Source organism: Perissodus microlepis, chromosome 10, assembly GCF_051167445.1.
Source record: "Perissodus microlepis isolate ML-2025 ecotype Zambia chromosome 10, ASM5116744v1, whole genome shotgun sequence".
Lineage (NCBI taxonomy): Eukaryota > Metazoa > Chordata > Actinopteri > Cichliformes > Cichlidae > Perissodus > Perissodus microlepis.
In genome coordinates, this window is record NC_140470.1 from 4596496 (window position 1) to 4623294 (window position 26799).

Genomic DNA, 26799 nt, shown 5'->3' on the forward strand with positions numbered 1-26799 from the left:
TGACACTGCAGTCTGCAATGTGTGTTTAATTCCACAGTATATAATGTTCTTAAGACCCCATAAAACCAACATAACTCCTCCACGCCTTACATTTATGTATAAACATAGAGGACTGCAAAGGGTCATAAATATTTGAATGCAAATATCAGCTGGGAATAACAGCCCAAATCAAAAACAACAATATGTTTACTGTCCAGATAAGATTTCTATCAGAATTTGCAGGAATGTTCTCAAAAAACAAACAAAGAAAAAAATCAGTCAACACCCCAAAAGAGCCACTATGTCCAGGTTTCTGGTCAAGAAAGAATGAAGGGGAGGGACAGACAGAAAAAGAAAGACAAAATAAAGAAGCACGAGCGTCTGTGCCTTTAAGAGTCCCCAGGCCAGAGCTGATCGTTGGGAAAGTCACCAAGTGATTTTCTCATGACCCCAGAGAAGAGGCCTTCTTCCTTCTGGGTCCATGGATGGAGAAGAGATGTCACTAAAAACCCACAAAAGGGGCACTTGCCACATACAGTAAAAGTCACGGCTGGCACCATGTCTCACTGTACATCTGTCATCTAACTGCTATTTCCATGTTCTCGGTGAAAAATTCCTCTATTACATCCACACATTTCCAAGTAACATTACACAGGCCTAGTTGTGTTACTCTTTTGTCTCTTTCCCACAGTTTATCCCATATTGAGACTAAAAATAAGAATGTTTGTATGGACTTAAAAATAGTAGTAACTCAGTGAATGTGGGGCACGAGTTGCAAATCATCAAACCTCCAGTGGCTGGACTGAGCATGGTCTTTACAGGTCAATGCAGCGCTTAAAAATGCAGCCAGCACTGCAGTGCTCCACATGCTTCAATCACATCACTAATCCTGTGAATGGGCGTAATTACTGCAATATAATTAGATTAAGGTGTTTGCATGACCCCAGACTTAACTGCAGTATAAGACTGGGATTGAGGTATCAATGTGAGTCTGTCTGAAGTGAATGTTAACATCTCTCATTCAGACAAAGACCAGAAAAATAATCTTGCAGACGTGCTAAATGACCACTAAGAGAAGAAGAACGTGAGATACCAAATGAAACCAAAGATTTAGAGAATGATAACTGCCGTTGGAGTCATTGTATTACACATTACATCTCTTAAACATAAGCAGGCGTATATTACATAGTTAGTCCCTGTAGAAAGTAATTTGTTACACTACTCTTTACACTACTTTCTCATTACTCAGCTGTAGCCTGACTGCTCATTACAGTGATCAGGTCTCGCTGCTGGGTTGGGGTGTCAGAAAGTGATTTCCGAAGTTTCCGTTTTTTCTGTGTAATATCTTTGCTTATAATGGCAAATAGACTATAGTCAACAGGATTTATGAAGGGGTTACATATAAAATAAAGAAATGACCTGTCTTTATGACGTGCATTATATTAAATCCATCCTTTTTTCCAGCCCCTTAAAATGTCTTTATGGAAATGTGATGTTATAGTTGCTGCTGCCCTCTTGGGAAGATCTCTTAAAAACGCACAACAGCTTTAATGTCACACTGGGTTGTGCGCTAGCGTTGTGTTAGCATGTTCTTTGTGCAGATGTGCAGACTTCAAACCTTTTTAACATGACTTCTTTGAATTTCAGTAGATAATAACATGCTGAATGATCACAAAGAAGATATGAAATAAGAACAAACACAGTGAAAACAACTACAGGGAAAGAAAAGAAGCACATTGTGGCTTTTTTGGGATGTGATATATTATGCTGTGAGATTGAATCTGAACTAATCTCCACTCCGGTTCTTGTCCTTCTGGGCTTTGTACAGGGTGCAAGTGAGTGTAAATATAAAAGATTACAAGGCACACTGGCACACTTGCACAGACTGACAACTGGACAACAAACTACCTCACTAAAGAGGAAAGAGTGCACTGCTGTATGTATGTCATTATGTACCGATAAATCCCTCAATCTTCCCCCCTGAAATCAAAATTGCACCAGTTGCTGGGGACACATACGTGAGGAGCGCAGCCTTCAAACCCTTGTAATCCCGGCTCAGAGTTGAAAAGGGGCTTTGCTGCACATCTATTTGGTTTTATTCTAAAAAACAGGCAATTAGAGATAAGGCCATAGTTGTACGCTGGAGAAACTGCATTGAATAGCTCGGCTTTTTCATCTTCTTAGAGTTAAAAACATATTTTGGAATTAAGCGCTAATGTGGTAAAAAAATAGCATGTGAAACTTCAACCTACCACGTGTCATGTGTGCTAGTATACCAAGCTTCAATACCTATTATCTTCTAAAGCAGGAAAGCTCATAGCCAAGAGTGACTCTATGTTAAAATAAGACATGCTACTATTAATAATTATCGCAGCACTCTCACTTAATATTATAAATCACTGACAGTCATCAGCGGTGAGGACACCGCTGCCTCACCTCCCAACAGAGCATTTTGAAGCTTGTATGGGTTGACCTTGTTAAATAACTAGCGTCCACCACAGGACACACCTGGAAAACAAATGAAGATGTGCGCTCTTGCCAGATGGTGTGTCCAGAATGCAAGATTAATTGTACAGCGGCTGCTGAAGAGATAAGGCATAGCTCATACATCGCCGCCGCCGGTCTTTGATAAGTGACGTCAAGCTTCAAGATTATTGTGTGTGCTTATGTAAATCCGGTGCTAGAACACGGTGCTGGGACGAGCTAAAACAGCAACTCTTTCAGTTGCAATACCTTCATTTTACGATCATATTAGCCAACAATGTGACTTTAAAGTTTTATTCTTCAGAATCTATGTCTGCACCCCTCACCAGGATGCCTTGGTAACATGAATGCAGGGGCGTGAACCACATACTTCTCGGAATAAGACGCTAAATACACACGACAAGGACTTTTAGTGGTAAGACTGATATAACACCAGGAAAAGATTAAACTCTGCCAACTGACACAGCTTACCTCAGAAAAAGACAAAGGGCAAATTAAGCAATTAGACACGAGTGAATAATTAGGCACAGTGCTTGATGAACCTAAGCTAATATAATCAAATTAGCTGACCCAAACACAACTTCACTGAGACAATCTTAATGAGTTTGTGTGACTGAGAAGAACTGTTCATGCTAGCAAAGCTTAATATAAAAAGATACAACTGCTGGGTGGTAGCACAGAAGGTAAGTGTCACGTTTAATTAGGAAAGGTAACACTGAATTAAACAGAGGACAACACTGAAGTTCAGCAGTGTGCCACAATGGTAAAGCTGACTATGTGCAGCTGTTTCAGATGGTCTTACTACTACTAATGTGTGTGTGTGTGTGTGTGTGTTGGAAGTTTACTATACTTGTGAGGACCAACAGCCCTTATGGGGACCCAAATCCTGGTTCCCACAAGTTTGAAGGCATTTTTGAGACTCAAAATGTAGATTTAGTGTCAGGGTTAAAATTGGGTTATGGTTAGGTTTAGGGTAAGCAGGGCTCGCAAAATCGCTAGCCCGACGTCCCGGGGCTAGCGATTTTTCCAGTCGGGCTACCAAAATCTGTCTCTGCCCTGCCCGTCGGGCTATCATAGGAAAATATATTTCAATGCTTTTGCATTCTTTCGGAAATGTAGCTGGGTAATTATGTCATTGGCATCGATGAGCCACTGTCAATATGTGACATATTGAAATCGTGTTTGAATTTGCGCTTGTTTTTTGCTTTCACTTTGCAATCGCGCGAACTGTTTTATAGAGAGCGACAGCACTGATTGGTGAGTGATGATAATTTGTGCACCAATTCCTCTGACATCGTCTTATCAATCGTTAGCTTACTATGCAAACATGACAAGTGAAACCTCCCGCAGCAAGCTTAAACATGTGAGAGGTTGATCGCGCAGAGAATCGCTGAGCGTTATGTGAGTGCGTGTGTAAAAGCAGCAGGATATATATTTTAGTTCTGCTGAGCCAAATAAGACAGGTCAGGGTGAAGAAGTGACAGCCAACGAAAAGCTTACCACAAAACGGAAAGGTTATGACAAATCAGACTATAAGGCAAAAAGAAAGTGCAGCTTTATGGTTTCATGGACAAAAGAATTTCTGTGGCTGCGATATGATGAGCTAAATAACCAGGGGTGCACATAAGTGGTCCGCAGGTGCGCATTCGCTGTCAAAATAAAAAACGCACACAAGATAAGAAGTTGCACCGCATGTTTGCGTACATAAGATTTTCTGGAGGAGGACAGACATTTGTTTAGAACTCTTAAAGATGTCGAAGAAGCTCCTTTAAGCAATTACTTTGGTTTTCCTCCACATCCAAAGAAATGTCAGAAGGAGTCCGAACCACAAAAGAAGCGCGTATTCTCGGAAAAGTGGTTGCAGGAGGTGAGCTGGCTTCAAACAAATGATGAACGCACAGAGATGTGGTGCAGAATGTGCCGTGAAAATCCCACTCTAGCGGACAAAAACAGTGCCTTTTATATGGACGCAAACGCGTGTTGCAACTTCTTATCTGGTGCGCGTCTTTTATTTTGACAGCGAATGCGCACATGCGGACCACTTATGTGCACCCGTGTAAATAACATAATGTTCTGCTGGGTGTGTTGTTGCTTTTCCCTCGATTTCTGAGTCGACAAGCGCCTTTGTTACTGGGACCAGTAATTTTAAGAAAGGCCCCCATTAGAACCCATGAGAAATGCAAGAAATGCATTATTGCTCAGTCTGCAATATCTTTCCCAGAACAAACTCCAATTGCAAATAACATACTAAAAATAAACCTGAAAATCAGTTTAGAATAGCGTACTATGTTGCAAAGAGTGAACTACCACTGGCACAATTTAGCAGTCTTTGCAAACTTCAAAAAGCAAATGGCCTCGATCTTGGTTCCACTTGCCTCTTTCCCGTGACTTCAGTGGAAATTTCAAATTCAGGATCTGACACAGACTGATTCATGTCCTACACAGTTCTTACAAGTTCATAGAAATTTCTGTTCAATTAGAACCAAGTATTTGAGTTGATGATTGTAATTTTTATACAATGTTGTAATTTGTGTTTAAACAATTTTTTGATTAATGTTTTGTTTCCGTTACAATATTATACATTAAAGTATAATATTGTAACGGAAACAAAACATCAATCAAAAAATTGCTCTCTTTTTTATTCGGGCTACTTAAATTTATTTTGGGCTACCAAAAACTGAAGAGTCCCTGCCCGAAGGGCTACCAGGGATTTTGAAATTTTGCGAGCCCTGGTAAGGGTCAGGGTTAGGCATTTATTTTTGATGGTTAGGGTTAGGGTAAGCAGCTAGGGAAAGCATTATGTCAATGAGATGTCCCCATGAGGATAGCAACACCAGAAATGTGTGTGTGTGTGCATTTGTGTGTCACTTGTTTCTACCTGAAGTGGAGCAGAAGAACACAGCATCTCATGAGCTGATTTTTGTCTAGCTGGCAGGTCATTGTTTTCCCAGAGGTAAATGTGCTAGTCTAGACTACTTTAACCATTTGAGGTCTAAGTTGCCACTGGTGATGATCTTAACCGTAACGCCAAATCTACCCACAGGCAATCAGAATATGTAACGTTTGATTTTATTAAATGCTCTTAGAAACTGGGAAACAAAGAAAACAATCACTGCAGCTTACACACAAGAAAACTATTTACATTTTACAAGTCAATTTTTACCCTTCTCCAAAGTACAGAGTTAGAATGGGTAAGAGGTTACCAACTATAATAACAGTGAAAAAAAAGAGTGAAAAATTCTAAACCTTCCTAGATCATCCTTCTGAGTCTGAGGTCAGGCCTTCTGCTATAATGTAGGACAACCAAATGCAGTCCAGTCTCAACCTGCGATGATTCGTCATTGGCCAAAAGCGTGAACTGGCACCAAAATCTATGGTGCAGCAGGACAATGAATTAAGCATTCGTTTTTAGGGGGCAGCACAGCGGTTTTCCTGCTGTGTTCCTCACAGCAGGAAAATTCTGGGTTTAAATCTACCTTTTTCTGTGGAGTTGTGGGTACTCCCGCTTCCTCCCACAGGAAGGAAGCCAGTTAGTTTGGGTGAAATGGTGATTCTAAAGTTCCATAGGTGTGAGTGTGTGGACTATTTTCTGTCTCTCTGTGTCAGCCCTGTGAGAGACTGGCAACCTGTGCATGTACCCCGCCTCTCACCCTATGGCAGCTGGGATAGATTCCAAACATGGCGAATTGTGCCCTCGAGATGACATTTGAAATGCAGCGACTGTTTCGGAAATCTTAAATAAATAGATTTTCACACAAAAAGGCAGTCCTTCTGAGAAAATGGGTCAAACAACAATACATGTGCGACAGCAGTCGCCAGGCTTCTGACAAGGAAGAATAATAAGCATGGAATCGTTTTTAGAAACAAGTTATTTACCCGACGTGGTCACAGAACACGGTCAGAACATTCTGTGAAAAAGATAATTTATACATCAACATGTGGTAACTCGTAAAGATTACAGGGAGACAGAAAAGGACAATATTCTGTTCATTAAGGTTGTCCTCCTTTTAGAGGAGTAGCAGAATTTCAAATTACACATGGTGACTAGAGCAGGGCGATATGACCAAAAATATTTATCATGATATACATTTGAAAATTTGTGATAACAATATAACTGACGATATAATTGACACTAGACAAAATACTTTACAACTCCACAATTTTATTAGTTAAAAAAAAAACATCAATGTATTTTCACTTAAAGAAGCAGCTGTTTTTTATCTGCATTAAAGTTATATAAAAATTTAACAGTGCGAATGTAAATTCCTTGCTGACAGTTTAACCAAAAGGCATTTCCAGTGGAAATTGGCCGACATATCCTCAGCATAACCATGTATAATATCCACAAAACTTAAAAAGAGGTTATACACACACAAAATACGGTAATATTATGTTGAAGCACAGTACGTATCACTCCGCGAGGCTCCTGCCTACGATAGCCGTAATGCTCGGACAATCCATCAAGCGGTGCGGGTTCGTTGCTTACTACTAAAACATTTGACAGATTTTCGAGCGCCGTGTACCACAAAAAACTACATAAAATAATAACGACGGCCCGCTAGCATGCTCACCAAAAGTAGTGCTTTGCTGTGTATCTGACGGACGAAAGCTAAACCAGCTCCACACCACTGAAGTTGCAGCATTTTTACAAACCAATTCTGGTTCATCCGTTTCATTCAACGATCCGCTTTCGCTCTTCTCATTCCCCGTCGCCTTTTTCGCCATGTGCGTATGAAAACAAAGGCACTGCGCATGCGCGTTTTAGCCATATTCTATCGCGATATTTCATTTTCTTGTCATTGCCCAACATTATACCGGTATTACCGTGAACGGTATGATATGGCCCAGCCCTAATGGTGACTCCTGCGTTTTTCTGTTGGTGAGAATTTTTCACACGTAACTTTTTCACGCTTATGAGTACATCATGCAGTCATAGTGCAAACACACTCAAAAAAGAGTAAGTATGGAAGTGAAGTCATATGTTTTTGACATATCCTCAATCACTCAGCAGCTGCTTGCGAGTCTGATAACATTCTCCACTGCTCTGGATTTTGAACTGAACCACCATGTTGTTTGTAGGAGGAGGTTTGCTCACTTCCTGCCCTAACGCACACATCTGGGATTCAAAGAGCTCACAGTTTTCCTGTTGCCACCGGGTGCTATTCATGAACATTTCCTCTCTGTGTCTTGACTGCTCAGTGTTTTCAGGACACACCTGCAGGGCGATTGATGGTGAGGTCAAGGTCAGCTACTGTGCTCATATCTTCCTGTTGTCCTGTGACCCTGAATCATAGCCTGCTGATAAAATTGGTTGCCAGACATTGCTTGCAGTCACCCCTTACAATGACTTAAATCACTGTCTCATCGCAGTGAACCTAGATGGTGCAAAATGGAAGCGTTACTCAGGTAATACTCCCTCAGAGAGAAACTCCCTCGCTGACAGGGAATGTGATTGTTTTGGCAACAGCACTGAAAAGCACACATAAGCTACGGGCAGCTGAGAACAAATTCAGGCAAAGTGTATATCTCTCACTGCTTTCATGTCTCACAGAGCAATATGAAAGTCAGCACCCAGACTCTTGGAAGTGACAGGCGCTCACCTGGAGCAGATGGGGCTCTACAACTTAAATAGATGTTTCCAGTTTCTCCATATGAGAGTGGAGTGGAGCATGTGAGCAGTCCAAAAACTGAGTGTTTGACTCTTTCATTGCTGACACTGATTAAAAAAATAATTTCTGTCGTTGCTGAGGGTTAAATTGAGACAAGAGGGACGATAAAATGATGATTCAAAATTCATGAGCTCGTGAACGTCCAGCAGTTCCTTGTTGCTTTTCAAGGAGAATGACTATTAAATCAGTAGTGCCTTTATATGAACTCTAGTAGGTCTCCGAATGAGAAGAAACTGCACAAAACTCAAGAAATATTAATATTCTCTTGAAATGCAGAAAAAAAAGAAAAAAAAACTCCCTTCTAGGTGCAGCCATTAGATTTTTTTTTACTGGAATTAATCATTTAAAAACTTCTTGCTCCCCAAAACGTTTGCAAAATACTTGTGCAGCTGTACCGTGGCCCAATTTCTAAATCAAAGAGAGGGGAAAGTAGGCTGCTTGTACTGTACAGCTATCAGTGAAAGTAGGAGTTTAATACATTGCTAGAGAGAGTGACGGCTGAGCCAGTGTTGCAGCAGCTATAAAGGGATTATTCTTCCCTGGAAGACATAATCATGTGTAACACACTTGTTTCAAATCCTGTGAAAAACAAACAGGTGTTTCAGCTTCAAATCCAGCCCTTCATCCTCTGGCACACATACAGCAAAGAACCCCCAGAAGCAGACCCTGCTGTCATTTCTGTCATTAGTTACAGGTTCCTGATTATGACTCATGTCAGCACAACGTGGTCGGACTTCAGTAAATCCCACATTCTAATGTACACTATGTTGCTTTGATATTTAATGCTAACAGGATGGATGCAAATGTGATGTTAGTCGCATTATTTTAAGATCTGAAATACAAAGTGATAACCACTGTTTGCATGTGTGTGTGCTTCTGGAAATGTGAACAAACAAGGAAACACAACAGAAGGCATTTATATAAGGCAGGTGAAGAAGCTGACCTGTGAGCGCGCACAGAAAGGTAAAGTAGAGCAGGGGAAGTTTCCTCAAAGTAGTGCTGGAGGCTCCCATGGCTGATGTACACACTTCTCAGTTGTCAACGTCCTTCACCAGGCTTTGTGTGAGCACTCCGCCTCAGGCAAATAAAGCTCTTCAAGTCTGCTCAGCGGGCTTCCCACTATCTCCACGCGCTGGCCGAGGAAGGTAAGGTAGGGGACACTTCAGGCGAGGAAGTGTGGAAAGGGTCTTATCCCACTGACGCACGGATCCTCTTTTCTGACTTGGTGGAGCGATGCGAATATTAAAGTGGAGTGAAAACTGGATTGGCAACGACACTAAAGGTCATCCGAGACTCTTCTTCTCCTCCTTTTAACATCTACAATTCCCTGCTTATCGACACGGCGGCGAGTGGGTTATAACTCTGCAAGTTGTCATCCCGAGACCTTTCCTAGGAGAGAGAGAGAGAGAGACGTGCCACCTCCGCAGTAGAGCTGTAGATTCAGCTTCAGTGTCGAGCGCAATTTCCGGAAGCCTCCAACAAAATAAGGTCCGTGAAACACTGCCTTAGACGATGTCTTTTATTTTGAAAACAAAAATGTTCCACCTTTATTATTTTACTGTCTGTAAAATTAAGCTTGACGCAGTTTCGCTAGTTCTCAGGTTCAGTAGGGGGCAGGTGTAAGAGTATCTGAATGTGTGTGTGTGTGTGTGTGTGTGTGTGTGTTTCTTCACTTCATTTCTACACTTTGCTAATAACGAATTGGATAATTACTCAGACTTCGTGAGTTACTGATTACAAGCCGCTGAATCAAACAAAGTGGCGATGAGTAAATGAAAAACTGGATCACTTATCAGTCTTTCCAAAACCCTTACAGTATGCTTTTAATTATCAGTTATTAGTTGTTATTATTATTAATCGCTGGAACAATAGTGAGCAGTATAGATTATTGAGCCAGGCCTGATGGAAGAGCGCAGTGTAACTGGGCTAGATGATACCGGCCTCTATAGTCACTCAACCAAGAGCATGACTCCCCATCTCTGCAGTTGTGGACTCTGCAACATGCACTATTCCTACTACCAGTGTCATTGAAATTAACAAACCAATATGTCCCTGTGACTGTGATCTTAGAGCACATGGGTATAAAATCAAGGATGTGTGCAGAAGCATAGAGAAAAAGGCTGGAAACCAAATTCCGGGAAGCTCCTAAAGATGTTAGTTTGGTAACTGAGGGCAGCTGGGCGTTATGACAGACATGTATTGGATGAAAACAAGGTACAACATTATATCCAAAACTGAGACTGGAGAGACGGTCAGGCACAGGGCTCACAGCTCTGGCCACTAGGCTGAAGAGATATACCAGAGAAGCACAATGGCAGACCCACACATGAAATGAGCAATACAAGAAGAACATCTGGGAGAAAGACGTGTCACACCATCAACGCCAGTGGCTGATGGACCTAAGAGCAGACCACAGCAACTTCCCAGAACAAGCCAGTGAACGTCACAAATACAGACATCCAACAATGTCTGAATTTGCTGGACAGCACCATGATCATACTGCTTGGAGAAGCTAATGGCACGCTATGATTTCATATGTAATGAAAAAAATCAAATAACAACAAAAAAACAAACAAACAAAAAACTGCATTACTTCCTTCACTACTGAGTCCTTGAATTTTCATTTAAAAAATACAAATAGGAACATAAACAGTTTTAAACTGCTTATTTTAAACACCACAGCTCAAGCTTTTCTAACAATCAGTCTGTTTTCAACCCCCCACATCTAAAGCTCCATCCTTTTCCCTCACCTCCACTTTAAAATCTCCAGTCTTCAGTTCCTGTTCTATCATGTGTGAAGAGGCATGGTTCTGAGAGCAGAGAAACAGACTCGACACGGCTTGACGTGAATTCCCAAGGTGAGCTCACCATCCTGTTGCAAAAAGAAAGACTGACCTGTCCTCTCCGAGGTGGTCAGACCCCTTTATTTCATTTCCTGAGGTTGCCCAGTTGCCTCAGCAACAAGGGTGAGGCTAATGCAGGCAGACTGCTCAATTATGAGAGGTGAACAGGGGTTGCTCACGTGATTAAATCTAAAGAAGCAGTGTCCAAATTTTGCGGGGATGAGATTTTGTTGTGTTGTTGTAAACTGCATCTGGGCCTCCAGCTCAAATCCACAGCATTCATGCAAAAGCTGTCAAAACATGCTGTTTTGTATTTAGGAGCAAAAATCAGTGAGGCTCATGCTGCATTCTTGGCCAGGCTTCTAACTCAAACGGCTACAAGGAGCTGGTCAAACGGTAAACAAACCTGACACCTGGAGGCCGAACATATTGCTCACTCCAATTAACGACCTATAACGAGACATGAAAGAAATTTCCTTCCTCCTGTTATCAGTTTCGTTTTTCTTTAAGCCCATCAAAACATATCCTGTACATATCCTATCTCAATCCACTCCACACTTAATCAAACCCAAAGAAATAAAACAGCAAGCACATAAAAACTGATTTATACCAATGTCGTCAAGGTTTTGTATGTATTTTTTCGGAAGTATTTGGAATGGTACAAATTTTCTGTTTTGTTCTTTGGTAATAGGAGCAAAGAGCTGCTCAACTGAATGTGCTGCAGAGAACCTGAAGAACACACACACAAAAAAACATATGACTGTCCAACATCTTTTATGTGTTCATACATAATCACACTGTAATGGTTTATTACATATATTTATATACGAATACATTCTGCAGTGATCTGACCTCTTAAGTTTAATAGATTTGATACATACAGTTTTGTAAAGTTTGACTTTTGATACGTTTTTGGTCTAAATAAATTGCACAATACATTTTAAGCAATAAATTGCAAAAAAGGAAGAGTGTAACAATTATGGTACAAATTAAAAACTTGTATATGCAAATTAATATTTAATTAATTTAAAAATAAATGGCCGATTTACAGGGTAAATATTCCTATCTAACACCTAACAGTACATTTAGCAGCTATCCATGGAAAGAACCAGAAAGAGAAACAATACTTCATGTTCAAGAGGAACATTACTAACATCTCAAGCGTAATACATTCAATTATAACTATAAAGGTGGTGATGTTGTTTGTTTTTGGTCATGTAACAGGTCAAAACATAGTCATGGCCTGGATGATTTGGAGCCTTTCTGCACAAATCATAAAAAGATTTTAAAAAATAATAAAAAAAAACCCCTCTTTATTAGTAACTTTATTATTATTTGAACATGAAACACTGCTCTGATTTCGATATTGTTTCAGATATTTGGACACTGAAAAATCTCTAGATATTTGTCCTAGTTTCAAATGCTGCTTTCCAAAAGGTCAGTGGCATTGTCCCTTTGCATACACGTCAAGTATAGTGTACAGTGTCAGTTGTTGTTTGGTCTCCTTCAGCATTTTAGTCCACACCTGTGTCACTAATTTTATGTCATCACATGTTTATACTGTTTGTAAGCAGACTACACTTCATGTCAATTCTCAGGGATGCAAAATTACCATCAGGTGTACCCTACACTGTGTTGTTTTCCAGTGGTAGCTTGCTATGGCCATCTGCTGGCCTCATGGGGGAGTGACATGTTTAGTCTGAGCATGCCTAACTGCTTTCACTTTCCCTTCCATTGCAAAATACACTGACCTGATGAACAAAAAAGTGCACTGAGAGAAGGTTTCTCCAGTTCATCCTGAAGGAAAGTTGTCCAGGGATGCCCAGGTTGCACTGTTGCCTTGCAGAAAGAAGGCCCTTGGTTTGAACCCATGTATGTTCTCCGGATTAGTTGTGTCTGTGTGCTTCAGCCTCCACCTACAGCTGGTTTAGGTTAACTAGTGATTCTGTTTATCTTTTCATGTTATTGCTGTGACAGACTCTCACCCTGTTTATTCATTGAAAACGTACTTGAGATTTAGCTCATTGCCTTGTCATTCTTTGTCTTTACATACACTTTATACCTGCAAAACTCTTCAAATATGAATCACCAGTAGCAGCACCAGTATTTTCTTCTAATAGCATATGTGTGGTGTACGCAAGGTACTGACCTAAAGCTCAACACACACACACACACACCAGCAAAACCTCCATTCTCACTGTGTGGCAAATGACAGTGAGTGTCCACTTTATTGTTTTTCAAACATGTAAACATACAAGACAGTGACTTTGAAACAATCACATACAGGACATGGTGTCAACCAATAAAATAGAAAATATCATATTCATCTTTATATACTGTATACCCAAACAAATGAACACTGCAAGTTTGCTAAAGCCAGAATTTTCTTTATATATATATATATATATATATATATAAATGAATATTACATTTCATTTACATCAGTTCACAATGGAATTACCTGTTGTTTCTTTTCTACACAGTCCTTTCCTGGCACATTGCACATACCCTCAGAAATCCTGTTCAGAAAGGATTATTGGTCAAGGATCAGTTACCCTCTTCAGCTTATAGTCTTATAGCTGCGCCTGGTTTAAACCTGCAAGCGAGCACACTTCACAAACACAGGCACCATTTAGTTTTGCAAAAAGCAGAATGTGGGAGGTGCTAATAACTTCTCAGTATGATCTGAAGAGTGTCTAATTATCCACAAGGATATGGCTGCAGACAGAGATGCTCCAGGTACTGCGCAGTGTCTTACACTCCTGTTAAAATGGTGTATGATGCATCTGCTGCTTAGTTCAGTCAGTAGGGGCAGTTCAGTTAAAGAACGATATCAGGGAATTTATATATTTTACTACTACTTTTCCAATGGTGTCTTTAATTTCTAAACATTACAATCAAGAAAAATATTTATGAGGCAAAGAGACAACACATTAATCAATGGTTCAGTCTTTGTTCTACTGTCAATAATATCAAATAAACTTGGTAGCAAACATGCCTGGTGAGAAGACCTCTAATGGAAATCAGTCAAATTTACATGTTGTAAGATTTTTGATTTTTTAAAAGCCAATTTTTTGGATTCATCAGTCTTATCCTGTAAATACAAAAAATATTTAGTGCTATTAGAGCATATTGTTTGGAAAGGTAAGGGTGCATTGATGGATTATCTTGCTAATATTTACTCTTCGTTTCTGACCTGAAATTTTAACCGAAGCATCCCGACCTGCAGCCCTCTTACATGTGCAAAATTAAGGCATAACTCCACCAATAATCACTCTGTGACACTTTCGTGTCCACACTGTGACAGTCAAATAAAAGGCAGTTTCAGAATAAATACACACTATGGTCCTTTTGCTGCCATTTTTGCTACATCCTACTGAGGTAGACAGATGCATACTGCAATAGTCACCTTGCCAACCAAACACTCCCTGATGAGGCAATATGTATCTACACTGGAAAAGCAGCAGATCCTTAAATAGTGCACCTCAGCCTAAAAAAAACAGTACACACTTCTTGTATTGTTTTTCCCTGTAACAGGTTAGGCATACGTGTCTGTACATTATGTTTCCTGTATTGTATACTGTTCCTTTTAGACTTGATAAAAAAATTTCAACTTGAGGCAACTGAAACACAAACGAACAAGAAAATCAGACTCATCTGCAGAAAATCACCTGCACATATTTTAGTGATACACAATAATTTTGACTTCTGCTTTCAAACACATTAAACTTTTTCAGGTATGATCATTTGTGGCATTTATTTGTCAAACAAAATAAATAAATGTAGACCGTTGTATTTGTGACATGTGCAAGTAGTCGCTGTCAACCAAACTACTCTAAATAATCAGCCTCACAGAGATGCCAGTAAGAGTGGAAATGTTTCATTTGGGCATCGTGGGCGCACAGTTCTGGCTGAGAGAACAGAAGTGCCACACTTTTTGTTTTTGAGGGGCAGCCTATCAGGAGAAAGTAAGTTGAAGGTATGAGGAATAAAGGTGATTGTTTCTGACAGTGGATGAGCTGCACCAAGGACCAGTATAAGATCAAGGCTCTTTTTGAAGAGCTGCTCTGGTCCTACAGTCAGAGCAGAACAGGTCCCCTTTAAAAAAAACATTTTATCTCCCTGGTCACCTTTCACAATTTTCAGACAATTCACTAGATCATAGTTTGAAAATCTGCCGATAATCATAAAACTTCCACATCCATGCTTTATTACAGACACCTTTCCTGCTGCCGTATTGGCTGTATAAGTTAGTTATAACGGTACAAATCTGAAACAGTGAGGAGTGGTTACAACGTTTCTTTGCTGTTGTATTTTAAGGAATAGCCAACAGCAGTTTCCAGGCACTCCACCAGGGAGCCTGCAGAGAGGAAGTCCAGCTCCACCTCAATAAATTTGATGTAAATGGCACAACGCTCAGGTGAGTCTTCACCTGCCTCGTCCGTCTGACTCGTTCCAGCGTCGTGACAGTTCTCCTGCAGGAACCGCGTCACAGCGGAGGGCTCACCATGGACATAGTGTTTGCCAGAGCCCTGAAAGTGCTGAAAGAGACACTGCTGTATGGTCCTGTCCTCAGCTATGCCCAGGTAGCAGTAAGTGACTTTAGCCCCAGTCCTGTCACCACGCTCTACTCCTTCTCCATGAAACTGGCTTTGAGCCCCATTCTCTAACCCACTCTGAGGTAAGCTGTGGTCTTCACTGTCACCCGGGGAAGAGGTCTGAGCAGTGCCATGAGAGGGCGACGCTGCCTTGTAGCCAATAGCGTATAGTCCATACGCCTTGGGAATGTCCCCAGGAAGGAGGTAGTGGGATGTGCCTCTGCTGCAGCTCGTCACCTTTGACTGGGACACACGGACCCAGTCCACCTCCATGTGCAGCTCAAGGCAACGCGCCTCGCTGATGGTAATGTCTAAAAACTTGTAGTAGACATTCTTCCAGTTCATCTTCTGAACTTTGGTCATGATGATGCGGCCTTCAGGCTTCTCTGGGTTGAAGTACTCACGCAGCCGTTTACCAAGCGGCACCTGTGAGCTGATTTCAGCATAGTGGTAACGCACGTGCTCACGCCAGCGCGTGTTGTACCCCACAGCAAAGATGGCCAGCTTGTTGGAGAGGTGTAGCCGGGAAAACTCAGTCCACGTCTGAAAGTGCTCCCACTTCAGCTGCACAGACTCAAGAATATGGATCACTGTCTGCATTGTGTCCCTTTTTCTGTGTGTAATATCAAAAAGCAGTGATGTCAGCTTTTGAGAGGTTATGCAGATTTTATAAACACCAACATAATCTGAGTTGCATTTACAAGGATGGATAAGTCTTGATTCTCGTTGACTTACTGTGTTTGTTCTGACAGCTCCGCTTGGATCTGTAGGACTCTGTGTTTAGGCAACTGGATTTCGTCTGGTAGGAAAAAGCACAAATCTGAGTTCAAAACCACCTGCTGTGTCGTATATTTTTTGGATGTCATCCGCTAGCTAACACCAAACTCACCGGTCTCCATGTCTCCCTCCTGGAATGCCGAGTCCAGCACCTGGTTGCACCAGTCCTCCTGTGAGAAGTCTTCCAGGGTGCTACCATCAGACTCCATCTCCTGATACAACCCACTGCTGTTGATGAGCACAGGGGCACAGCTCTGGGAGTCCCAGCCTCCCTGACCGAACACCTTCTCCAGCTGCTCGATAGTGTAGCTGCTCTTCCTTTTACCGATGCCGTGCTCCTTCACACGGCTGTAGCAGCGCCGCAGCGTCTGTTTGTAAAAGGAGGATGAACACATCTTTCACAATTAAGAACATTTTTACAATTTTTACACTTCTTTACATTGTTACTAAAAGCTGACCTAGTCAGTAGGTAAGTTTTTTGTATCTGTGTAGCAATTATTTCTCCTAAATGCATTCTTAAAACACCACCTGTTGCTTTAAGGGTAATGAATAATCTAGTTTGGTTAAATGCACAGAACAATAAGTACACGTTTATTTAAGAAATCACACTTTTTACTGCTCTTTAAGTTAATTCACAACACTGTGATGACAAATGCTGTGGTGCGGGTTACACCTATGCCTGGCCCTGAAAGGTGCAGCTCATACCTAGCTGCCTCCTTCACCACCTGCCTGTCCTACCCTCAGCAAGATGCCTAATCCAGCCACAACATGGTCAGCCCTCATCGGTCTCCAAGGCAGAGACAGATCTTATCATATGCCGAAACAACAACAAAAACAAAACAATGCAAAACAGCACTTTTGATGATGAAACATCAACATTTTGAACTGAAATGAAACCAAAAAGAAAAAATCCAGCACCACCATTTAAATGGAGATTACATCGAAATTTGAACGACACTGCCTGCATCCACTTTATCAGGTTTTTATCGCATACCAATGTGATGTATGTGTTTACGTCAACAAATCAAAATCGCTGCGTATGCAAACGGACAAAAAGGTTAGCGCTTTAAATGTATCTGTGAAAAACAAAAAACCCTGCGATTACGATTGCACTGTAGCACTCGAATGTTTTAGGATTTAAAACAACCCAATACAATTTCATTATTTAAAAATCCAATATGCCGGTATACCACCATATATACACCATATGGTGTAAAACAGATACACCATATATTTTCTTCTTTCATACACACAAAACATAAACTGACTTTGTTATGCGGAATCATTTGTTTACTCATTTACAAACAGGGAAGTTCTACAGTGCCATCTGGTGGACAAACTATACAACACCAACGCTCAGATTTGAAGGACGTGTCTCTCGTCTCTTTTCTTTTTAAATTGACTTTGTTTTTGCCTTTTTAAAGACTGCAAATATTAGCAAACAGCTAACATTTGCTGTTTCAAGAAATAATAATAATTATAAAAACATTTGCTGTTAACATCTACCTGCCGATAAATCCATTGGGTTCTACTAGAGTGTTTCCACAGGCCATGTTTAACATGGACAAAAACCTGTCCAGAAAACTAGAGTTCCCTGCAGCTTTCCAAAAATAGAAATGTACTTTTGTTTGAATGAGTCTGACTGAATGTAAGTACCCTAGAACAACCAATCTGAGAACAGCATTAATTTCCATATGCACGATTCACAGTAAAGTGCGTACCCAGAGACTCTAGAAAGTGAATGATATTTGGCAACTTCAAGTCTCCATGGATGAAATAACTGCATGTGATGCAAAGTTGGTGGGACCCGTGTTCAACTTTCAGGCGAGCGACTGAAGAGACAACCAGTGAGAGTGAAGAATACCGTTGATTGACATATGACCTGCTAGTAAATACATTAGAGGGTCACTTAGGCAAATGGAGCCTGGAATGGCCACAAGTGAACCGCTGTTTTATTAAACTGAGCATGGCAGGAGCTGACTTCCTGTCTAGTTATGCAAAGTTTTGCTTATCACACATGTTGGCCAAGGTGCTTAACAAGAATAAGCCCATCTGTGACGATGAGGAGGGCTTGTTTACTTCCTAATGGTAGCCACACAAAGCATAGATGGAAGCTGATCTCAGAGCAGTTTAAAGCAGAGCCAGCAGCAGCTTGTCCAGTATGTTAATCTCAGTAATGACACAACAGTAACATTTAATAATGGTGCAGCAGATGGTGCAAATAAAATTTGATTGAATAAACTAATGACATAAATTGCAACATTAATAACAACTGGAAAATATTATTATCACTTTACGGTTTGTTAACAGTAATATAACACTTGACTGAGTTTCTATTTAACATATATGAGTGATGATCATTATAAAGTGTTAAGGACCTTTCTAATGACTTGTGTGCAACATTCATCTGTGTGTCTGTTACAGGAAGTCAGATGAATAAATCAAAGGGAACTGACTTCACTCTAATAAAGGATATCATTTCTGATAATTGAAGTGGTTATAAACAGAAGACGCACAATAACAGGCATGACAGCCGCAATTAGCCTCCTGTACATGTGAGGGAGGCGGGATGAGTGCAGCCATGTCCACAGAGCGCACTTGTGTTTAGCAGAAACAACACGTTAAAATATGATTGAACTTGTTTATCTGCGTGTGAGCCACACTGTAGATTAACAGGTAGCAGCTCCACCTCAGTGTCACAGCTACAGGTCCAGGTGCTGGTGATGGAGGGTTAGTATGTGATGTTAAAGCTATTGTTGCATCCTCTGAAGCTCATTTACCTTCATCCTCTCCCTGCACTGGGACGGGGTCCTCTCGTATCCCAGCTCCGACAAGGCTCTGGACACCCGTTCGTACATGGCAGGACCGGGGGCCTTACCAGAGAACACGGTGCCGGCGACCTCCAGCTGCTGCATCCTCGCCTCCGTCAGCCTCTCGTTACCCCACACTGCGATGAGGGCGTTTGTCTCGGAGGGCGTCCACGACATCCCTCGGCAAGCCGTGAAGCTGTTGGAGGAGGATGAGGCCGTGTTCCGGCCCGCAGCCCCCGAGCTCACGTTCAAAGGCGAGAAGCGGTTTGGCGTCGAGGGATTAGAGTGATATTGATTACTGTCACTCAAATCCTCCGATTCAGGGGATGGCACCTCGGTTTTCGGTACCTTTAACGGCGTCGATATCTCTGGAGAATGCTCTGTGTTACTGGACGCCGCCATGTTGCCTCTGTTGCTAAGGGGAGGGGAGGGAAAGTGACGTCCGGCTTGGAAAAAAGCACGGCGTGGATCCTGGAGGGATTATGTAGTCTAAACCAGTTTCTCATTGCACTCAGTTATTGTATTTGTGTTGCCATCTCACTGATGACGAACTACAATTAATAAAAAATGATATCCAAAAGGATTTACAAGCAAAATATCCACATTTGATGGAAAGATGAAAAAAAAAATATAATAATGGATTGCATTTATATGGCGCTTTACAATTCCACTATTCATTCACACACTGGTGGAGGCAAGCTACAGTTGTAGCCAGGGGCGATTTTAGCCCATTTTTAAAAATGAATCAAACATGAACCAAAAATCTTTGGGGGTGCTTTCCCCAAAAATGAATCAAAGCACCCCCAAAGATTTCTTACTTTTTTGACTTTTTTTTGACAATATTTGCTGTTTGTGTGACACACTACTAAAAATATAAAAAGCAAAAAAAACTGTACTTGTTTGAGACATAACATTTTAACAACAAAAGTATAGATAACCCCCCTCCCAAAATGGTTTGTCCCAGCTCGCCTCTCCCCTGCTCTGGCTCTAGCTGAGACGCAGCAGAGCTGAGGTGTAAGTGCCTGGCTTAAAACTGGACATATTAGCTGCATTTAACCTTCAGTTACTCTTTATATAGTTAGGTAGGAGTCAGACCATGTTTCTTTTTAGCTGAAAAACATTACACCCAGGTAACCTGCAGTGTTGAAAACGTGTTTTCCGACAATGTTTGCTACCCTACAATCCGTCCTGTTCTGTAGTAAATTCAGCGACATTTCATTGTCCTGTTGCTCCCATTGAAATTTATACAGCCTATTTAAAATCTAAAACGTAGCCTACTGTTGTTACCACTGTCCTGTTAGAAATGGATACTAACTAGCTAACTGACTGAATGCCCATTAACCTTATAACTCCTGTTGTGTGTGTGTGTGTGTGTTTGTGTACAGCGAGACAGCCATGTTTATAAGGGATATAAGGAAGTTTTTTCAAAAAAAGGAGCCACATTCAGGTAAAAGTGTAAAATCAAATGATCCGTGAATCAGGAATAATGTTGGATCAGTGTTTCAATATTTATATCTTTTATTAGATGTTTATGCGGTTTGGTTATTTGCCTTTTGGTTGAAAGTACACAGAGAGGACTATCATTAGTGATCTTAATAGTATTTTTTTCATATTAATGTAATTTTTCATCTAATTGTATACAATCTATTTGTGTATGATTGTCAGTCCGAAGAGGGAGAGAGGAAAGAGGGAACGTGAGGAGAAAGTACAAGATCAGGAAGAACCAGGTAAGAAAACAGACAAGGAACAGTGACAGGCAAAACAGAAACTGTTAAACTGACAAAGAGAAAAAACCTGATTTTACTCACACAATCTGGAAGTTGTGTCCTCCTATATTAAAGCTGCTATACAGAATCTGCTAAACAAACTGGTTTGAAGCATTTTTGACCCTCTCTAACAACATTCAAACATAACATTATCATTGATTGGGGAGATTAAAATTAATAATATATTTTTATGTGGTTCAGCCACAACTCTGCTAAAACCTCAGCCAGTAATAGGTAGGCCAACTTTAGGACCGTCCAGTTGTCTGTATGACTGCTGCAGTACGTACATCACATTTGCACACTATCAGAAAGTGCCAAACAGCCCTGGTGGAGTGAGGAGCTGTAAAGAGAAGCAGATGCTCTGTTTATATTCTACAAATGTTTTAAGCTTTTTTCAAGATTCTGTACTGCAGCTTTAAATGTTTTCCAAAAGCACACATACACTTATCAGTGTTTCTCAAACTTTTTACAGTGTGTACCACCTGATAAAAATGTCAAGCTCTCCCAGGGACCACTATGAAAGCATGAAACCCCTAAATCTTACAACACAAAATTATTATTATTAAATTAGTAAAAATTAGTATCTGCAGTAAAGATTTTTTCATACATTTTATATATTCAACTACAGGCAAAGTTGCCTCCATTTTTATAGTTTTTTTTATTAATATTTTGTAATAATTTATTTGTAATAATTTATTCTGTTTTGGGAGTATTTTTTATGTATTATATTACACATACACATTAAAAGTGAATCTCTGTCCAAAAAATGCACTCAGTTTACTTTTTACTCACTATGAGCATCATTCATTATTCTCCCCCAGTAATTAAGGTTAGGATATGTATTTTTTCTATTCCAATCCATTCTTCTTTAGCAGCATTTAAATAACCTTTATCAGATTTGATGGTTTTGTTACAGACTTTTCAAAAAAGTGTTTTGTTTTTCTTTCACAAATGTGGGGATTAAATTTTGTTAAAATGTACAAAACAGTGATGTCATGTTTTGTGACGAGGACCCAGGCACAGAGAGACTTGAGGAATTTAAGAATCTTATGATTTAATAAAGAAATTTGCGGACTTGCACAGAGATGGTAAAATTATGATGACTGATAACGGAGAAGAAGACAACAGACGATGAGGACAGGGAGGACCAGGGGTTTAAATGCACCAATGAGACAATCAGAAAGAACTCGGGACAACTGGAGACATTTAAGGATGCAGGGACTGACAGAGACAGGGAAGAAGTCTCATCGTGACGTGTAAAGTTTATCTTGCCTGGCTGGGCAGCTCTCTGGGTGCTCAGCACCCCCAAAGCTCTAATCCTAGAATCGCCCCTGGTTGTAGCCACAGCTGCCTACTAATGAATGTTATTTTTTTCAGGATACAAAATACCTGCCATTATCCAAAGACACATCTGCTTACCTGTATCTTTTGCTTGTTTCTCCTCTTCTTTTCTCATTTTTTCTAAACTGAGGATCTGATGGCTTTGACCTTTTCTTGTCCATCTTCCATCAGTAATTTTGCACTCCAGTATCAACACCCAACCCCATAACTTAATTAATAATAATAAATTAATAGACTAATAGACCTTCACCTTGTATAGGGTTTTTTCTTCTTCTGGGATTTCACACAGAAACATAATTGATACATAACGTGTTTGGATTGACAATATTATGAATGTGCAGTGTATGGAAGCAGCACCAGCAGCCTACACCTAGACCAATGAATGCTGAAGTGTGCATGGTGGTTCACGGCATGAAGTGTGAAAGAACCTGCTAGTGTTTTTATTATTGTTTGTTCATGCTTGCTATCGTGCTGTCATCAATTATTTTAACTTGTATTATTTAAGAAGGAAATGACCCTCAAATAGAGACCACGATGTCACAGTGATATCACGGTTTTAGATCTTTGGTGTTAGTGTTTTGGGTTTGTTATGCTGCCAGACAAGAATGCATTTGGTCCATATGGACTGCTGGTATCATCTAAAGCTAGCAAGCATGGTTAACAACTTGCATCCATGCCCTCCCACTGAACTTTTTGGGGGATTTCCTTCCTATTTGGAAGTAATAGAGGCCACCCAAACACCTGAGATATCAATGGAAAGCCCAGGATGTCCTCTATTTAGTACATCGGGACTCATAAGTCAAAAGATAGAGACCAAAAACAAATCTCCATTTCAGAGGACATAAATGAATAGGCTGTTTTTCAGGAGGATATTACGTACAGCTGCAAATGCACATATCAGTTAATTAGTAACAAACTAAAAAAACATTCAGTTAAAACAAATGCACGCACTTGTATGGTCGGTACTAAACAGTCTGCAATAATACTTACAAAAATGATAAAAGATAACAATTCTGTTAAAAATGATCTAGACATCAAAAACAGCTCAAACACAGCTGATAGATCCAGTCCCCTGGCTGTTAGACTAGCTGTGTCAAACATAAGGCCGCAGGAAGCAGAAGTGGCCTGGCAAACACTCTAATTTAGTCTTACTGAATGGCTTTGGGAGTAAAGGAGAGCATAAATATAAGATTTTTAACTGTGACTTAATGGACTACTTGCACTAGGGCATGTGACGTATTTCCGTTTCCAAATACTACCGCTTGGGCGTTTCCGGTATGTTTGTTTATCTGTCGGTAGCTATGCTAATGTCGCTTCAGAATGAGTATAAAAAGGAAAGTATTTAAAACAGAACATTTTCAAAAACAGGAGAAGAAATACTCCGAACATTGCTGTGTCCCACTTTGTTCGGCTTCAGCCAAATTTAACGGCATACTAAGTTTTCATGGCGTTCTGACCCATTCTGACTTGAGAAGACAATGGCTGGTAAACATACGCCGGGATCATTTCACGATTACCTCTCACACCAGGGTCTGCTGCAGACACTTTGCCAGTGATCAACTCATAGAGCCAACAACCCTCGATGGTCGAAGGCGGCTTATTAAAGGTGCTGTACCAACACTTTTCTGAGTGGAATGGCTATAAAGTTGAACCACCGCGGCGTAGTGTTTGGGGGAGAACGTAGCGACGCCCTGAGCTAGTTCCTCCTGACGATCAAGAAGAGCACAGTCTTACAAGAGATCATGACTACTGCTCAGTCCCTGAGCCGTCTGCATTGGACATATCTGCATCAGCTGCAGAAGACCTGTCCAAAGACGTGGAGACTCTGAGAAAGGAAATACAGGAGTTACGTGTCCAGTGAGAATTTGGGTTACAGCTTTTTGCTGGCTCCGACACTGACATCCGATTCTATACCAGGTACACCTAAGTTCTATTCAAGCTAACTGTTTAAAATATACCAAGGTTAAATTTCAAGTGTTTCCAGTCTTAATGAAAACAAAATAGATATTTACTTTTTCTCTGCTGATTGTATGTTTCATGTAGATGCTTTAGTATTTAAACGATATCCTAATGCTACAGGTAAAATACAACACCAAATAGACTCTTAATCAGACTATTTTATACAGCATACCATTAGCATATTTGTCACAGTTTACATTATTTTTATGCCAATGTTGGATGTTAATTAATGATTGACACGATGTATGTCTCTCTCGTGAATAGATTTCCAAGCTATGATCATTTGATGGCATTCTGGTTTTTGATTGAGCCTTGCATCTATAAAATGATCCGGGTTTCAAGAGCCAAGTCAGCTGCCAATCAGAACGAAGAAGTGTTGACACCTGCACGAACATCAACGGTAGGTTATGGGTTTGTTGGTAGTTAGAACTAGAGGTGTAATGTTATTGTATTTATGTACAATAACATTACATAATGTACAATAGCATACATACACAGGTGTATGTATGCTAGACTCAGTATCCTTTACATACTGTGTACTACAGCACCTCATTGTTTACCCCCTGGTACGGTATGGTATGCATAACCATTACAAAACATTTAGCCAAGAAAAGCATAATTTTACTAGTTCATAGCTTAAGGAGTAACATTTTCCCTTTTGTTTTCACCTTCCAGAGGCAGCTGCTACAGCCAATTGACGAGTTTTTTCTTTTCCTGGTTTTCCTGTCAGTTGGTTTGAAGGAGAGGGACCTGGCACACCGATTTAACATACACCAGTCCATAGTGAGCCGCATTATTGCAACATGGACAAATTTTCTTGCCACTGCACTGGGGTCTCAATGCATTTGGCTTACACGTGAAGAAGTGCAAGCTTACCTCCCTGAGGAATTCAAAGATTTCTCAGACACCCAGATGATCCTTGACTGTACAGAGCTGAGGTGTCAGACACCATCCTCACCACTTCTCTAAAGTGAAATGTACTCTTCGTACAAATCCCACTGTACGATGAAAGCCCTGGTTGGCATAGCTCCACATGGTCCAGTGACATTCATCTCTAATCTGTATGCTGGTTCGGTTAGTGACAAGGAACTATTCAAACAATCAGGCATTGCTGAGAAGTTGACTGAAGACATGGCAGTGATGGTAGATAAGGGCTTCCTAATCACCGATTGTTGTAAATGCAAAGTGTACTGCCCACCTTTTCTATCTAAGCAGAAGCAGAAGCCAGCATACCAGGTTAAGGAGACGCAGGCCATAGCCAGACTCAGGGTGCATGTGGAGCGAGTCATTAGGAGGATCAAACAGAACAAACTTTTTGATAGCATCATTACCATGTCACATGTTTACAATATCAACCAACTGTTTGCAGTAGCACGTATGCTGTCAAATTACCAGAACACAGCATTAGTTAAAAAATGGGTTAAGTGAGACAAGATGGATTTTTCCCAAGACACCAGTGCCAGTACAAGTAACTTATGGAAAATGACCTGCAGCTGAGGCCACTACAGTTGCATTTCTTCCTTCTCAGCTGACAATACTTGATTACAGAACTGGCACTTGAGTGCTGATAGTTGAGTTTCAGTTATTGATAATTCAAATTCATTGCAAATGTTGAATGTTAATAATACTGTTTAATTATACTACTATATTACTATTCAGATTCAACAAAATTGTTTATCAAAATTATAAAGTAAATCACTAAATCGTTTTAAAATCATAAGTGACATTGTGCTTTTGTAACATCAAAAATACCATTTGTCATTTTCTTCATTCAGTTGTGTTATTGTCTAAATGTATATCAGTATGCTAGGCATGGAGTTTTAAATACTATGTAAATAAGTTCTACACAAATTCAATGTTTTAATGTGTGTTTTTAAAAAATGAAATTGATACCATTGCTTAAATAACAGTTTATTGATTTCACATAAAAGTAACATGTAACAACAAAAAAATTCATGAAATACATTGCAAATAAAACATCAGTTATTTTGTTCCAGCCAGCCTGAAGGATCTGTTTTTCTTTTTGCTATGTTTTCACTGTTCATTTTTCCAAACACAGGTATCTTGGCATATATATGTAAAAAAAGAAATAGTCTGCCTTTTCTCTGATTGCATTGTGCACATCTGTATCCATGTATATTCTTTGCACTAGGTAGTCCTCTTGTGCCCACACAACAAAGTCACACCACTGCATCCCACTGATGAGCAGTTGAACAACAACTAAACTAAAAACTAAAAGGTGTAAAACAGTGGTGCATAAGTTAGAGACTGGGATGTATATGTACATGACTGAGTTAGCCGTCTTCAGAAAGTGTAATGTTGTATGTAAATTAATACCTATTCTGACACATGTATGTATGAACGAATAGCAACATACATTTGTAACACATGAAACCAAATTTTACAAATCTAATTACCGTACTCCAGTCTGGGCCATCCTATTTGGTACCGGCTTAGTGAAGATCATGGAGTTGATGGGTCCTGGCTTCACACCCTAACAGAAGACACATTTACTATGGATGGTGTTGCTGTTCATATGTAAACATGGACTAATTCAAAAACTTTAACCTCAT

At 40.3% G+C, this 26799-nt stretch overlaps 2 protein-coding genes and 1 pseudogene across 3 annotated transcripts in view; 1 reads left to right on the forward strand and 2 right to left on the reverse strand.

Moving 5' to 3' along the window:
• esama (endothelial cell adhesion molecule a) overlaps positions 1–9538 on the reverse strand; it is a 63117-nt gene extending 53579 nt beyond the window's left edge. The window contains exon 1 of the mRNA XM_084941555.1: positions 9076–9538. Coding sequence (XP_084797681.1) covers positions 9076–9145 — 70 coding nt within the window. The 5' untranslated portion in view covers positions 9146–9538. The remainder of the gene's footprint in view (positions 1–9075) is intronic.
• A 3624-nt stretch (positions 9539–13162) lies between these two features.
• msantd2 (Myb/SANT DNA binding domain containing 2) lies at positions 13163–19611 on the reverse strand. Its single transcript, XM_084941558.1, has 4 exons — positions 19131–19611; positions 16463–16718; positions 16309–16372; positions 13163–16186 (listed from the first exon to the last, which is right to left on the reverse strand). Exons 1-4 carry the CDS (start codon positions 19560–19562, stop codon positions 15265–15267), a joined length of 1674 nt encoding a protein of 557 aa, XP_084797684.1. The 5' UTR covers positions 19563–19611; the 3' UTR covers positions 13163–15264.
• A 2087-nt stretch (positions 19612–21698) lies between these two features.
• Positions 21699–26111, forward strand: LOC146378658 (uncharacterized; annotated as a pseudogene). Its single transcript, XR_014801482.1, has 3 exons — positions 21699–24184; positions 24491–24626; positions 24902–26111. The product of XR_014801482.1 is annotated as an uncharacterized LOC146378658 (transcript).
• The last annotated feature ends 688 nt before the right edge of the window (positions 26112–26799 follow it).